Genomic DNA, 13,138 nt, shown 5'->3' on the forward strand with positions numbered 1-13,138 from the left:
ACACAGAAAACCCTCGGTCAATGCGAACCACTAGTTTTGCATATCTGTGACTCTTTTTACCACTTAACAGATACTGCCTTAGGCCTGCGCCAGGCCTAGGGAAGGGCTGGCAGACGGTCCCAGCACAGGGTGCCCTGTTGTGGCCCCAGGGAGGCGCCTTTCCGCTGCCATCTAGGGTTGCTGGGGGAGGATGGGGGGCTGGCAGGCGGCCGGGAGGGTGGGGTGAGTATGAGCAGAGGTGAGGCACGGGAAGGCTTGCTGGTCAGATGCCACACTCTATCTCAGGAACGGACATGGGTTCTGCCCAGTTGGGGCAGAGATGAGGAAAGGTAAGAAGGCCAGAGGACCTGCCCACATGCTGATGATCCCACCTGGCCAGGGAAGGAGGCTGGCACTGCCATGCGTGTGCGCCAAGTACCTCCTCAGTGCAGGCCGAGGCCTGTGCTGGGCACCCGAGTCACAGATGGGGAAGCCCCGAGAGGCCTAGACACTCTCCCCAGGCCACGCAGCACAGACACAGTGGCAGCTAGGTGAGGACCACGCCCCATGGCTCCCAGAGTGTCTCTTGAGGGGTCTCTTGCCCTGCCCCACCCACTCTTCCGCCATCTAGGCAGCTCCGCTCTCTCCCTGGGGCAGCTCCTGAGCCTGTGTTCCCCCCACCCCATCGCCTGGCCCTTCTCCTCAGTTCCCCCAAATCACACCCAGTCTCCAGGCCCTGCCGACTGTCATTCTCATCCCTAGTTGGCTGAGCTTGCCCCGGCCCCTGGGAGCACTGAGCAGCACCCATGGCTCAGCTGCCCCTGCTGGGCTTCCTCCTGGGCCACGTCTGCCCTTTCAGCCGGTCCGGCCTCCCCGATGGGCCTTCACAGCCCCTCTTCCTGAGCCCAGCTCGTTCCCATCTCTCCAGGGCAAGTGAACCCCAGGCCTCTCTCTCCTCACCCTTCTCTAACCTGTCATCTCCTCCTCACCCTCCCTAATTCCCACACCTCTCTGTAGGGCAGGGGCACCAGAGCAGAGAGACCATCTCACCCATCTCTCAGTAAATTAACAGAAATCAAACATCACAACACAGGCTGTTCAGTGGACACTTCCAAACTGCAAGGGAAGTTGGAAACCTAAGAGCGGTCGTGGCCTCTGAAAATGCTGAAGTCGGGCAGGCAGGGCAGTTCGGTGACAGAGGATGAGAAGACACTAAGGGCCCTGAGGGCTGCTTCTCCCAGAGCCTATTTTCGGAGGAAGAATTGGGAGCACTGCACAAAACCAAAGCAAAACAAAACCACAGCCAGAAGTGCGTCCCTGCTGCTGTCGCTCCTGAGAAGCAGCTGCTGTGCCTGCAGAGCCTGGACGGAACCGGGAGAAGCGCGCGGCGGCAGCAGCCGACAGGCTCCCAACCCAGTGCCGCAGGTTGCCGAGGAAAACGCTCCGCCAGAGTCCCTGAGTACAGACACAGTCATACTCACACAGAACAAGACACCATACATCTGAAATTATGCTTGAAAAACAACTTCACTCTCCAGGCCCCGTGACTTCACATTTGCCTGTGTTCCCTCTGGGCCTGACCCTACCAGGCTGCCTGCCAGGGCGACCCCACTGCTATCCCTGCTGTTCTAGGTGTGGTCTCTTGATACCCTGAGTGCTGGTATCAAGCTGGTGAGATTTTTTTTTCTATCTCAATATGCAGAGAACACCAGAAGCAATGTGCTTTGAGGTAGTAGTACGCCTTCGCTGTACTCAGGGCTGGGTCAGCTCCCTGGCTTTTGTTTATAATTTTTTTTTTTTTTTCCCTGAGTGAACTGCGTCCATATAATTTATTTCACAGGGACTTTATTTCTTGCCATCTCACATGGCATCACAGTGGTCCATTATGCTGATGGCAACTTGTGAAAGGAAGCACCAGGCATGCTCTGGGGGCAGAGTGGGGCTTCCAAGGCCTCCTGAGCCCAGCGGGCCTGGCTGGCTCTCACCTGTTCTGCTCTCAGCCCCATGGGGCTGGCATGGGGCTGGACACCAGCTCTCCTCCCACTTCCCAGAAGCACCCGCATGGCTGTGGCAGCTCACACCTAGGCCTCCAGCATGTCCAGAGGAAAGCTTCACTCCTGGTGGAAGTCCAGGTTGGCTGAGGGCAGGATCTCCTGTGAGCGGCCACAATGGGACCCTGGCACACTCCGCACTCCACCCCAGGAGATGTTAGCACCGCTGTAATTGTGCCCAGCTTGCTGCATGGCAGGCCCTCTCACTGACTCCCCAAGGAAGATAAGTTCCCTCTTTCCAGAAGCCCTAGATCATAGGAAGAACTGGCTTGGCAGATTCAGCTGGGTGCCTGCTCTCAACCAGTCTACAAGTGCAACTCTGGCGAGCGTGAGTCCCACCTCCACGTATCATGAGAACACACAGAGCACGCAGGTTTCAGCAAAAAAGGACTGAGAACGTCTCAGGACAGGGTCTGGCTATCCACTTTCCCACCCTGCTCCACCTTCCCAGCTAAACATGCATGCATCACCCCAGGGCACAACCCCCCCGAGGCAGTACCCTGCTGCTGCACACTGGCAGGCCTCCCTCATGCCCCCGTGGACCCAGCCTCTTCTTCCAGACACCACTGGTCCTCTGTCCCAAGGTCTCAGCGACAGGATGACAGTGACAGGGGAGGGGCATGAGGAGGTGGCCAAGCTGCCTGGTGTGGAGCAGCCCCCAACCAGGCCACTGAAGGAGGCCAGGCTGCCATCACCACACTGGCCAAGGGCCAGGGATCACCCTCAGGGATGCACGGTACTACTCACAGCAAACGCTGGGCTGGGCCGCCCAATGCAGTGGCAAGGCCGCTTCTCCCCGCCAGGTCCAGAGAGAACCGAACGCCCCACACAGAGCTCGATGTGGGCTGTCTCCTCCCAGCCATTAGTTTACAGCCCAGAGGTGCAGCTGCTGGCCCTGTGTCGGGGGGCCTGGCCAGCACATGGATGTACTCGTGGTCTGAACAGGGATCTTCAGCAGGCTGAATCGTCAGCCAGGTGAAAGGTGCCAGCCTCTGAGAGGGGCCAAAGGCACAACAGAGGCAGAGGCCACAGGAAGTGCAGCCAGTGGAGGGTTGCGGGGGCTGCGGACCTCCAGGAGGATCCTTGGACCTTCGTGGAGACCAGGACCTGGTGTGTCAGCTCGTGGGGCCAGAGGCGGCTCCATGCCGCTGAAGGAGGCCGAGCCACCAGAGTGGCCTGGTAGGTGTGAAGGGCAGGACGCTGGGGCGGGCTTAGCTCAGCGACCCACCCCCTACTCCTGACATCCCCAGAGAGGCCAGAAGGTCCTCCTCACCTCACCTGGGACATCGCCTTCCCTGAAAGCTCTGTGGGTGCCGCAGATGAGCTCAGGGATACTGCCAGTGAGTCGGGCCCTTGATCCTGGGGGAGAATGGCACTCTGGGGATGACAGAGCTGAGGCAGTGCTTGGCAAACAAAGACCAGGTGGGCACGTCCATCACGAAGGATGCAGTCGCGTTGGTCCACTAAGCACATGCTGGGTCCACAGGAAGCCCCAAGGCTGGTGACCAGAGCCAGGACCTGATCTGCCACAGTGGGGGTGGCCCTTCCACTACGAGCTCTGTCACTTTGCAGTGACCACTGAGTCAGCTGCTCAGATCCATCTCACTGATGAGGAAACGGAAGCTCGGGAAGGCTATAAAACCTGTCCTCCATCAAACAGCCACACTGCTGGGACCAGGGCAGGCTCTAATTCCCTGCCACAACCCTAATGTTCAACAAATATGAATGTAAGAAACAAACCGTTACCACTTCCAAGCTCCAGCTGTTCAATCGTCTGTGCAGAACGCCAGAGCCCCCTCGGGTCCTCCAGTTCCTCCCCAGCATCACAGTGCCCCTGGGTGGCCCGTGCTGCAGACATCCACCCCCCTACAGAAACAGCAGCTGGCCTTGGCCCTGCATCTCCCACAGCAAACTGGTCACCACACGGCCAAGGAGGAGAAATCCACGTGCCTGCCTCTGCCTGGATATCCTGGGAGGTGGAGGGAGCGCCCTGCCCACCCAGCGTGAAGGCAGTAGGGTCTTGAGGGGGGTCTCCAGAACCTTCCAGCAGTCTGTGAGGCTGACCCATGGCTACTGGAAGCCAAAGCCCACCCCTCCGCTGTGACTAGCGCCAACCTTCCAGACAGGCCTGGCAAGTGCTTTGGCACGTGTGGCCTGAGCTGCCAGGGGTGGACCTAACTGAGGACCCTCCAGCACTCTGCTGCTCCACCAGGGGCTGAGGGAAGCACCGCAGGCTCCAGGCTGCCTAAGCCAGGCAGAGACAGTTCCTAGACAGGGGCTGCCAATGGGCCTGGGGCAGCTCTAAGAGGCTCCTGCCCAGGCCCCTGGCCCTGTGGCCTCCACAGCCTTTCCAGCTCTGGGTCTGTGGTGTTGCTGCTACGCGCCAGGCACCTCTCACTCACAGTCAGCCTGGCTCACTGAGGAAGCTGCCCTCCATCAGCAAATGGCCACGCCTGAGAGATGGGTTCTACCTGTAGTGAAGAAGCTGGCCATCCACACTGTAATCTCGGTAAATCTCATAGTCCTTCTCAAGGAACACTCCTGGTGGTGAAGAACTGAAACACAGTAAAATGAAAGAGACATGAATGTAATGCAATCATTTACCATAACCAGCCGCTCCCTGACTTAAGAATGTGGCATTGCCACCTCAATTTCCTGGAAATAACCTGGCTCCTGCCCACAGGCTGTATTCTTCATCTTCTGCCCTGAGTCCACCTCCTTCCAGCAGGGACACACCACTGTGGCCCATCCAGAGGCCAGGGGGTGGCTGGGACACCTGGATTTCAGAAGCTTGAACCATTGGAGCTGGGGCTTCTGTTCTAAGGGCGTAGAGATGGGGTCAGTGAGAATCACAGCTTCAGCCAGACATGAGAAGATGACCTGGGAAGGAAGCGTGGTTAGAAACAGCCTTGGAGGCTGGGCGGGGGCCACGCCTGTCATCCCAGCACTGTGGGAGGCCGAGGCAGGCAGATCACGAGGTCAGGAGATCGAGACCATCCTGGCTAACACGGTGAAACCCCATCTCTACTAAAAATACAAAAAATTAGCCAGGCGTGGTGGCGGGCGCCTGTAGTCCCAGCTACTCGGGAGGCTGAGGCAGGAGAATGGCGTGAACCCAGGAGGCGGAGCTCGCAGTGAGCTGAGATCGTGCCACTGCACTCCAGCCTGGGCAACAGAGCAAGACTCCGTCTCAAAAAAAAAAAAGAAATACCCTTGGAGACTGTGACTGCTGAAGGTCAGGGCCTGGAACATAACAAATATCTGTGAAATGAATGGCTGAGTAGGTGATTATCCCGACAGATATTCACGGGTATGTGATCAAACCGATAAGTATTTATGATTTAAAACAACTCTCAGTAGTCCAGAAGTAGAAGAAAATTTACTATCAATCTGATTAAGAATATCCAAATTAAACTCAAGGCCTTCAGAGTATTCAGTGGCAAAAGGCTGAACCTTCATAGTATTCAGAGGCAAAGGCTGAACCTTCATAGTATTCAGTGGCAATAGGCTGAAAGCATACCCATGAAAGTCAGGGCAAGAATTATTTATCCTTACCACCATTGTTTAATAGTTTTTGGAAGTGCTAGGCAATGCAATTGGACAAGAAAAAAAAACCACAAAAGATTCAAATATTTGAAAGGAAGACATAAAAATGATCATCAGTTGTCAGCCTGAGAAATTAAAACAATGGAATGAGAAACTACCAGCAGTGCTGAGACTTCACTTACTATACCACCTGCCATCAGAGGCTGTGCTGTGTGGTGGTGACTGGCTGGAAACCAAGCTCACCTTTATTAAAGCAACAGTAACAACAAAAGTACTAGGCTCAGGTTAGTGAGGAATGTGCTGTATCAATATGAATAAAACTGTAAAGTCTGTTGAGACATACAAAGGAAGACTTGAATACATAACAAAGAAACACACACTCCTGGATGGGAAAATTCAATAAATATAAAGATATGACTTCTTTCTAAATTAGTTAATACGTTTAATGTCTTTTTTTTTTTGGCTGGGGGATGGAGTCTCACTCTCTCACCCTGGCTGGAGTGCAGTGGTGCGATCTTGATTTTGGCTCACTGCAAACTCCATCTCCCAGGTTCAAGCAATTCTCCTGCCTCAGCCTCCCAAGTAGCTGGGACTATAGGCGCCTGCCACCACGCCTGGCTAATTTTTGTATTTTTATTAGAGACGGGGTTTTGCCATGTTGGTCAGGCTAGTCTCGAACTCCTGACATCAGGTGATCCACCTGCCTTGGCCTCCCGAAGTGCTGGGATGACAGGCGTGAGCCACCGCGCCCGGCCCTGGAATTCTAGTAGTCATTTCATTCAGTGGCGACAGTAGGGAGCTAAACAAAAATGTTCAGCGGGAGTGCTTTCAGAACTTAAGAATGTTCGGTATGTTCACCCCCTACTCTGCTCCCTGCAAAAAGCCCCATATAAAAATAGCTGAGAAGTAATCCAGAAAGGATGCTATAAACAGTAATATAAAGCTACATAATTAGGCTGGGCACGGTGGCTCATGCCTGTAATCCCAGCACTTTGGGAGGCTGAGGCGGGTGGATCACTTGAGGTTAGGAGTTCGAGACCTGCCTGGCCAACATGGCAAAACCTCGTCTCTACTAAAAATACAAAAACTAGGGCCGGGCACGGTAGCTCACGCTGTAATCCCAGCACTTTGGGAGGCCAAGGTGGGCGGATCACAAGGTCAAGAGTTCGAGACCAGCCTGGCCAATACGGTGAAATCCCGTCTCTACTAAAAACATAAAAAATTAGCCAGGTGTGGTGGTGCGCACCTGTAGTCCCAGCTACTCGGGAGGCTGAGGCAGGAGAATGGCGTGAACCCGGGAGGCGGAGCTTGCAGTGAGCCGAGATTGCACCACTACACTCCAGCCTGGGTGACACAGCGAGACTCTGTCTCAAAAAAACCCAAAAAAACAACAAAAAAAACCAAAAACTAGCCGGTACTGTGACCTGTGGTCACAGTATCAGGAGAATCGTTTGAACCTGGGAGGCGGAGCTTGCAGTGAGCCAAGATCGTGCTACTGCACTCCAGCCTGGGCGACAGAGTGAGACTCTGTCTCAAACAAACCCCAAAAACTAGCCGGAAGGGTGACACATGCCTGTGGTCACGGTATCAGGAGAATCGTTTGAACCCGGGAGGCGGAGCTTGCAGTGAGCTGAGATCGTGCAACTGCACTCCAGCCTGGGTGACAGAGTGACTTTGTCTCAAAAAAAAAAAAAAAAAAAGCTACATAATTAAAGCAGTGTGGTACTAGTAGACGGATGGATTCTGGAATGCAACAGAAAGCCCAAGTATTGACCCAAACATATACAAGAATTCAGGAGACAGGGATTAAAATTTTTGTACATAGCAAGTAGGCTGGAGACCAATCGTGTGTCTGACGACAGGGACTAGGTAAGCACATTGCTCTTACTAAGAAATATGACGTGGCTGCTGAAATACGGTTGTGGTAAAATATTTTAAAAACCTCAAGGATATATGCCAGAAAATTAAGGCAGGTTGATGGTCCCTTATCTAAAATGCTTGGGATCCGAAGAGTTTTGGATTTTGGATCTTTTAGGATTTTGGAATATCTACATATACATACACATAATGAGGTATCTTGGGAGTAGGACCCAAGTCTAAATACAAAATTCATTTATGTTTCATATATACCTTATCCACATAGCCTGAAGGCAATTTTATATAATATGTTTAATAATTCTGTGCATGAAACAAAGTTTTGACTGTGTTTTAATTGCAACCTATCACATGAGGTCAGATGTGGAAGTTTCCACTTGTGGTTTCATGTTGACACTCAGAAAGTTCCAGATTATGGAGCACTTTGAATTTTGTGTGCTTGGCCTGTGGTAGACAGCACTAATATCTATTACAAGTGTTTATTTTCTTTTATGTAATTATACATATCTTCTATGACTAATGTACATTGCTTCTCACATAAAAAGGTCATTTAAAAAATGTTTTAAAATCAGTTGTATAAACAAATGGCAAACTTGCTGGGCACAGTGACTCACGCCTGTAATTCCAGCACTTTGGGAGGCCAAGGTAGGTGGATCACTTGAGGTCAGGAGTTTGAGACCAGCCTGGCCAACATGGTGAAACCCCATCTCTACTAAAAATACAATAAGTAGCCGGGTGTGGTGGCATACGGCTGTAATCCCAGCTACTTGGTAGGCTGAGGCAGGAGAATCACTTGAACCCAGGAGGCAGAGGTTGCAGTGAGCTGGGATCTTGCTATTGCATTCCAGCCTGGGCAACAGAACGAGACTGTCTCAAAAAAACAAAACAAAATAAAAATACAAATGGCAAATGTTAAAGCTGGCTGGTGGTCAATATCTTCAAACACATAATTATGGTACAGAACAAAAAGCTAGAAAATGGAATATGCCTAGATGGAAAACCATATAGGCAAAGACATCTATAAGATTGCTGTATCTGTATCAGCGAATTCCTCCTGCTGTTTCTGACTTGTCACCAAAAGATGACTGAGGTCCTGCAAGTGGGCCTTCGATGTCATGCTCTTGAGGACCAGCGAGTGTGGGTTATTCTGTTATTGAATTAGATGAATATCATGTTCCCGAGGCAGTAATGCTATGGCTGTGCTAAAAGAACATGATGCCAACACTACTAGAGCAAGTACTCATCACAATAGACTCAACTTACACAATTGTCAGAAACATTTTAAACAGAAACAGAAACTCTGAAGTGGAGTATTTCATCACAGCAGAATTACTTTACAAACATAAAAATGACCCTTACACTAACGTATGTTCTAACATGGCTCACTTGTTAGCCAAGCAAGGAAAACTGTTCACTGATGGGAAGTTATTTACATTGTGCTGATTAAGGCATCTAAAACTGTGTCAAGAGATGATAAATTGCTTAAGACTATTAGCCTTTTGGCAAGAACAGTTGCTTGAGGAGTTGAGGACAGTGAGAGCAACACAACAGCCCTAGGACCCCAGTGCTTTCCATCAGACTCCAGTGCTTTCCATTAGACCCCAGTGGTTTCCATCGCACCCCAGTGCTTTCCATCAGACCCCAGTGGTTTCCATCGGACCCCAGTGCTTTCCATCGGACCCCAGTGGTTTCCATCGGACCCCAGTGGTTTCCATCGCACCCCAGTGCTTTCCATCGGACCCCAGTGCTTTCCATCGGACCCCAGTGGTTTCCATCGCACCCCAGTGCTTTCCATCGGACCCCAGTGGTTTCCATCGGACCCCAGTGCTTTCCATCGGACCCCAGTGGTTTCCATCGCACCCCAGTGCTTTCCATCGGACCCCAGTGCTTTCCATCGCACCCCAGTGCTTTCCATCGGACCCCAGTGCTTTCCATCGGACCCCAGTGGTTTCCATCGCACCCCAGTGCTTTCCATCGGACCCCAGTGCTTTCCATCGCACCCCAGTGCTTTCCATCGGACCCCAGTGGTTTCCATCGCACCCCAGTGCTTTCCATCGGACCCCAGTGGTTTCCATTGCACCCCAGTGCTTTCCATCGGACTCCAGTGGTTTCCATCGCACCCCAGTGCTTTCCATCACACCCCAGTGGTTTCCATCAGACTCCAGTGGTTTCCATCGCACTCCAGTGCTTTCCATCAGACCCCAGTGGTTTCCATTGCACCCCAGTGCTTTCCATCACACCCCAGTGCTTTCCATCAGACCCCAGTGGTTTCCATCGCACCCCAGTGCTTTCCATCGGACCCCGGTGGTTTCCATCGCACTCCAGTGCTTTCCATCGCACCCCAGTGCTTTCCATCGGACCCCGGTGGTTTCCATCGCACCCCAGTGCTTTCCATCGCACCCCAGTGGTTTCCTTGGCTCTTGATGAGCTGACAGACGTTACTGGTACTGCTATGTTTGAAGGAGTCAATGTTGAGCTTGAAGTGACCGAAGAATTAGCCTCTATCACTTGCTCTATGTGGAACAACTAGAACACACAGTATTTTCAAATAAGTTGTGAAAATACTAATTTTGTGTGACCTGAAGTGGAATCTACTAAGATGAACTACAACTGATCATGCTAAGAATATATGTGGATCAGAAAAGGCTTACTTAGACAAACTTACAAAGCTTATGAAAAGTTAAGGTAATGTGAAAATACAAGCCTGTGTTTATTGTGTTATTCATTAGCAGCTACTTTGTGAAAAGTATTTGAATCTATTAGGAGTTATGGAAACAGTGGCATCAACACGAACTTCATGCACTCTCATGACTCAGCCATCATTAGTTCCATGAATTTTTGTCAGAAATCGATGATAAATATTCTCACTTTCCGACCACACAAAGTTCAACAGCTTAGCAGTGGCAAAGTTTTATTGTCATTTTTTAGAAAACTCTGGGCCAAGACTAAAATTCTCTGCATGAGAAAAACCTCCCTCAACCACTATTATACACTGAAAAGGGCTGGGCACCCTGGTTCAGCCCTAAAATCCCAGTGCTTTGGGGGCTGAGTTAGGAGGATCACTTGAGGAGAGGAGTTCAAGACCAGCCTGGCAAGACAGTGAGACCCTATCTCTACAAAAAAAAAAATAATAATAATAATAAAAGAAAATTAGCTGGGCATGGTGGCATATGCCTATAGTCCTAGCTGCTCTGGAGGAGAATCACTGGAGCCCAGGAGTTCAAGGCTGCAGTGAGCTGTGACTGCACCACTGCATTCTAGCATGGGTAACAGCGAGACATTGTACCTAAAAATAATAATAATAATAAAATAAATAAATAAATAAATAAATAAATGCACAATTAATGACTTTGGAAATTAATTTTTGTTGTAGACCTGACAGCATTTCTTAATGAATTCAACCTAACATTACAAAGCAAACAGTGCTTATGTGCGAAACTTATATTGCAGTAAAGTTATTTCAATGACAACTAATGTCTGAATCATAAGTAATGTCAAGCTGCTTTATCTACTTCCCATGGTGTCTAAAATTAAAACAGAAAGTGAGATTTCCATTCCCACACAAATTTGCAGCAGATATATTTTCTGAGCTCAAAATATAGATCCAGCAGAATTTGATAAATGCCTTCCAAATCATATGCTCATGGACTGACACCAGTATTTGGCAGTAGCTCTCTGTGTAAAGAGACATTTTTGCAGATGAAGCATGTAAAATGTCATCACAAATAACAACAGATGAACATCTGCAATTGGTTCTGATATTCAGGAATGCCAACTCCTTTTGGTTTCTCTGAGCAACAGCACTGGCCCCCGTTGTCCCCTGAGCACACCAAATGCTCCTCCTTCTCGGGACGTGCCACTTGGTGCTTCCTCTGCTGGGATGGCTTCCCCTCATATATCAACAACTTTTGCTCACAAGATGTAAGTTCTTGCTCCTCAAAATGCACTGAATCTCTACCAATAACTTGGAGACGGGGAAAAAAAGGCAACTATTACAACAAAACTCAATCAGTTGAACCTAACCCCAAACTGACACAAATGAAAGTAGTTGAGAAAGACATTAAAAGTTACTAAAGTTGTATTCCATATGTTCAAAAAGCTAGAGAAATGACTGAACATGTTAAGTAGAGACGTAGAATATACAAAAAAGAACCCAATCAAAGTTCTAGAGATAAGCATTATGACGTCTGAAATGAAAAATATACTGGGGCTGGGCATGGAGGCTCACGCCTATAATCCTAGCACTTTGAGAGGCTAAGGCAGGAGGACCACTTGAGGCCAGGAGTCTGAGACCAGCCTGGGCAACATAGTGAGATCTCTTAAAAAAAAAAAAAAAAAAAGGGGCCAGGCATGGTGACTCAGTCTGTAATCTCAGCACTTTGGGAGGCCGAGACGGGGGCGGATCATCTGAGGTCAGGAGTTCGAGACCAACCTGACTAATATGATGAAGCCCTGTCTCTCCTAAAACACACAAAAATTAGCCGGGCGTGGAAGCATGTGCATGTAATCCTAGCTACTCGGGAGGCTGAGACAGGAAAATTGCTTGAACCCGGGAGGCAGAGGTTGCCGTGAGCTGAGATTGCGCCATTGCACTCCAGCCTGGGCAACAAGAGCGAATTCCACCTCAAAAAAAAAATTATATACATATAAATTAGCCAGGTGTGGTAATGTGTGCCTGTAGTCTCAGCTACTTGGGAGGCTGAGAGGATTGTCTGGGCCAGGAGGTTGAGGCTGCAGTGAGCCGAGACTGCATCACTGCATTCCAGACTGGGCAATGGCAAGGCCTTGCCTCAAAACCAAACCAAACCAAACCCACCACTAGAAAGAAAAAAGGGTTAGTGAATTTGAAAGCACAACAATAGAAATGATCCAAAATTAAACCTACAAAAAACAAAGAGGAAAAATAAAGAAAAATGAGAAAGTGGGACTGAGTGCAGTGGTTCATGCCTGTAATTCCAGCACAGTGGGAAGTCAAGGCGGGTGGATCACTTTTGGGCAATATGGTGAAACCCTGTCTCCACTAAAGATACAAAAATTAGCCAGGTGCGGTGGCAGGCGCCTGTAATCCCAGCCACTTGGGAGGCTGAGGCAGGAGAATTGCTTGAACCCAGGAGGTGGAGGTTGCAGTGAGCCGAGATTGCGCCACTGCACTCCCGCCTGGGCAACAGAGCGAGACTCCATCTTAAAAAAGAAAAGAAAAGAAAGTGGAAATCATCCCACGGAGTCAGAGAGCTGCAGGATGACTTCAAGTGACCTGACACATAACTGGAGTGCTCGGTGGGGGTGTGAGCACAAACACAATCTAAGGAAAAGGCCAGGCACGGTGGCTCACACTTGTTGCACTATGGGAGGCTGAGGTGGGAGGATCGCTTGAGCCCAGGAGTTTGAGACCAGCCTGGGAAAAACACAGAGAGATCCCATCTCTACAAAAAAAAAAAAAAAAAAAAAGGCTGGGTATGGAGGTGCGCAAGCTTGTGGTCCCAGCTACTCAGGAAGCAGAGGTGGGAGGATCGCTTGAGCCTAGGAGGTTGAGGCTGCCATCATCTGTGATTGCACCATTGCACTTCAGCCTGGGCTACAGAGCGAGACCCTGTCTCAAAAATAAAAAAGTTTTGTTTTGGGAGAAAAAATGACTGAAAATTTCTCAAACATGATGAAGACTATAAACTGAGAGGTCCAAGAAGCTA

At 50.0% G+C, this 13,138-nt stretch overlaps 1 protein-coding gene across 5 annotated transcripts in view; it reads right to left on the bottom strand.

The window, feature by feature from the left end:
- Window positions 1-13,138, bottom strand: part of ARHGAP39 (Rho GTPase activating protein 39) — a 157,356-nt gene that overhangs the window by 20,915 nt on the left and 123,303 nt on the right. For all 5 annotated transcript variants that reach the window (XR_008504250.2, XM_054499347.2, XM_054499344.2 and 2 more), the window contains one exon: window positions 4,502-4,585. Coding sequence is in view for 4 of the 5 variants with exons in the window: in XM_054499347.2 (XP_054355322.1) it covers window positions 4,502-4,585 (84 nt within the window). In the remaining variant the exon portion in view is untranslated. The remainder of the gene's footprint in view (window positions 1-4,501; window positions 4,586-13,138) is intronic.

The sequence above is a fragment of the Pongo pygmaeus genome, chromosome 7 (assembly GCF_028885625.2).
Source record: "Pongo pygmaeus isolate AG05252 chromosome 7, NHGRI_mPonPyg2-v2.0_pri, whole genome shotgun sequence".
In the NCBI taxonomy this organism is placed as follows: domain Eukaryota; kingdom Metazoa; phylum Chordata; class Mammalia; order Primates; family Hominidae; genus Pongo; species Pongo pygmaeus.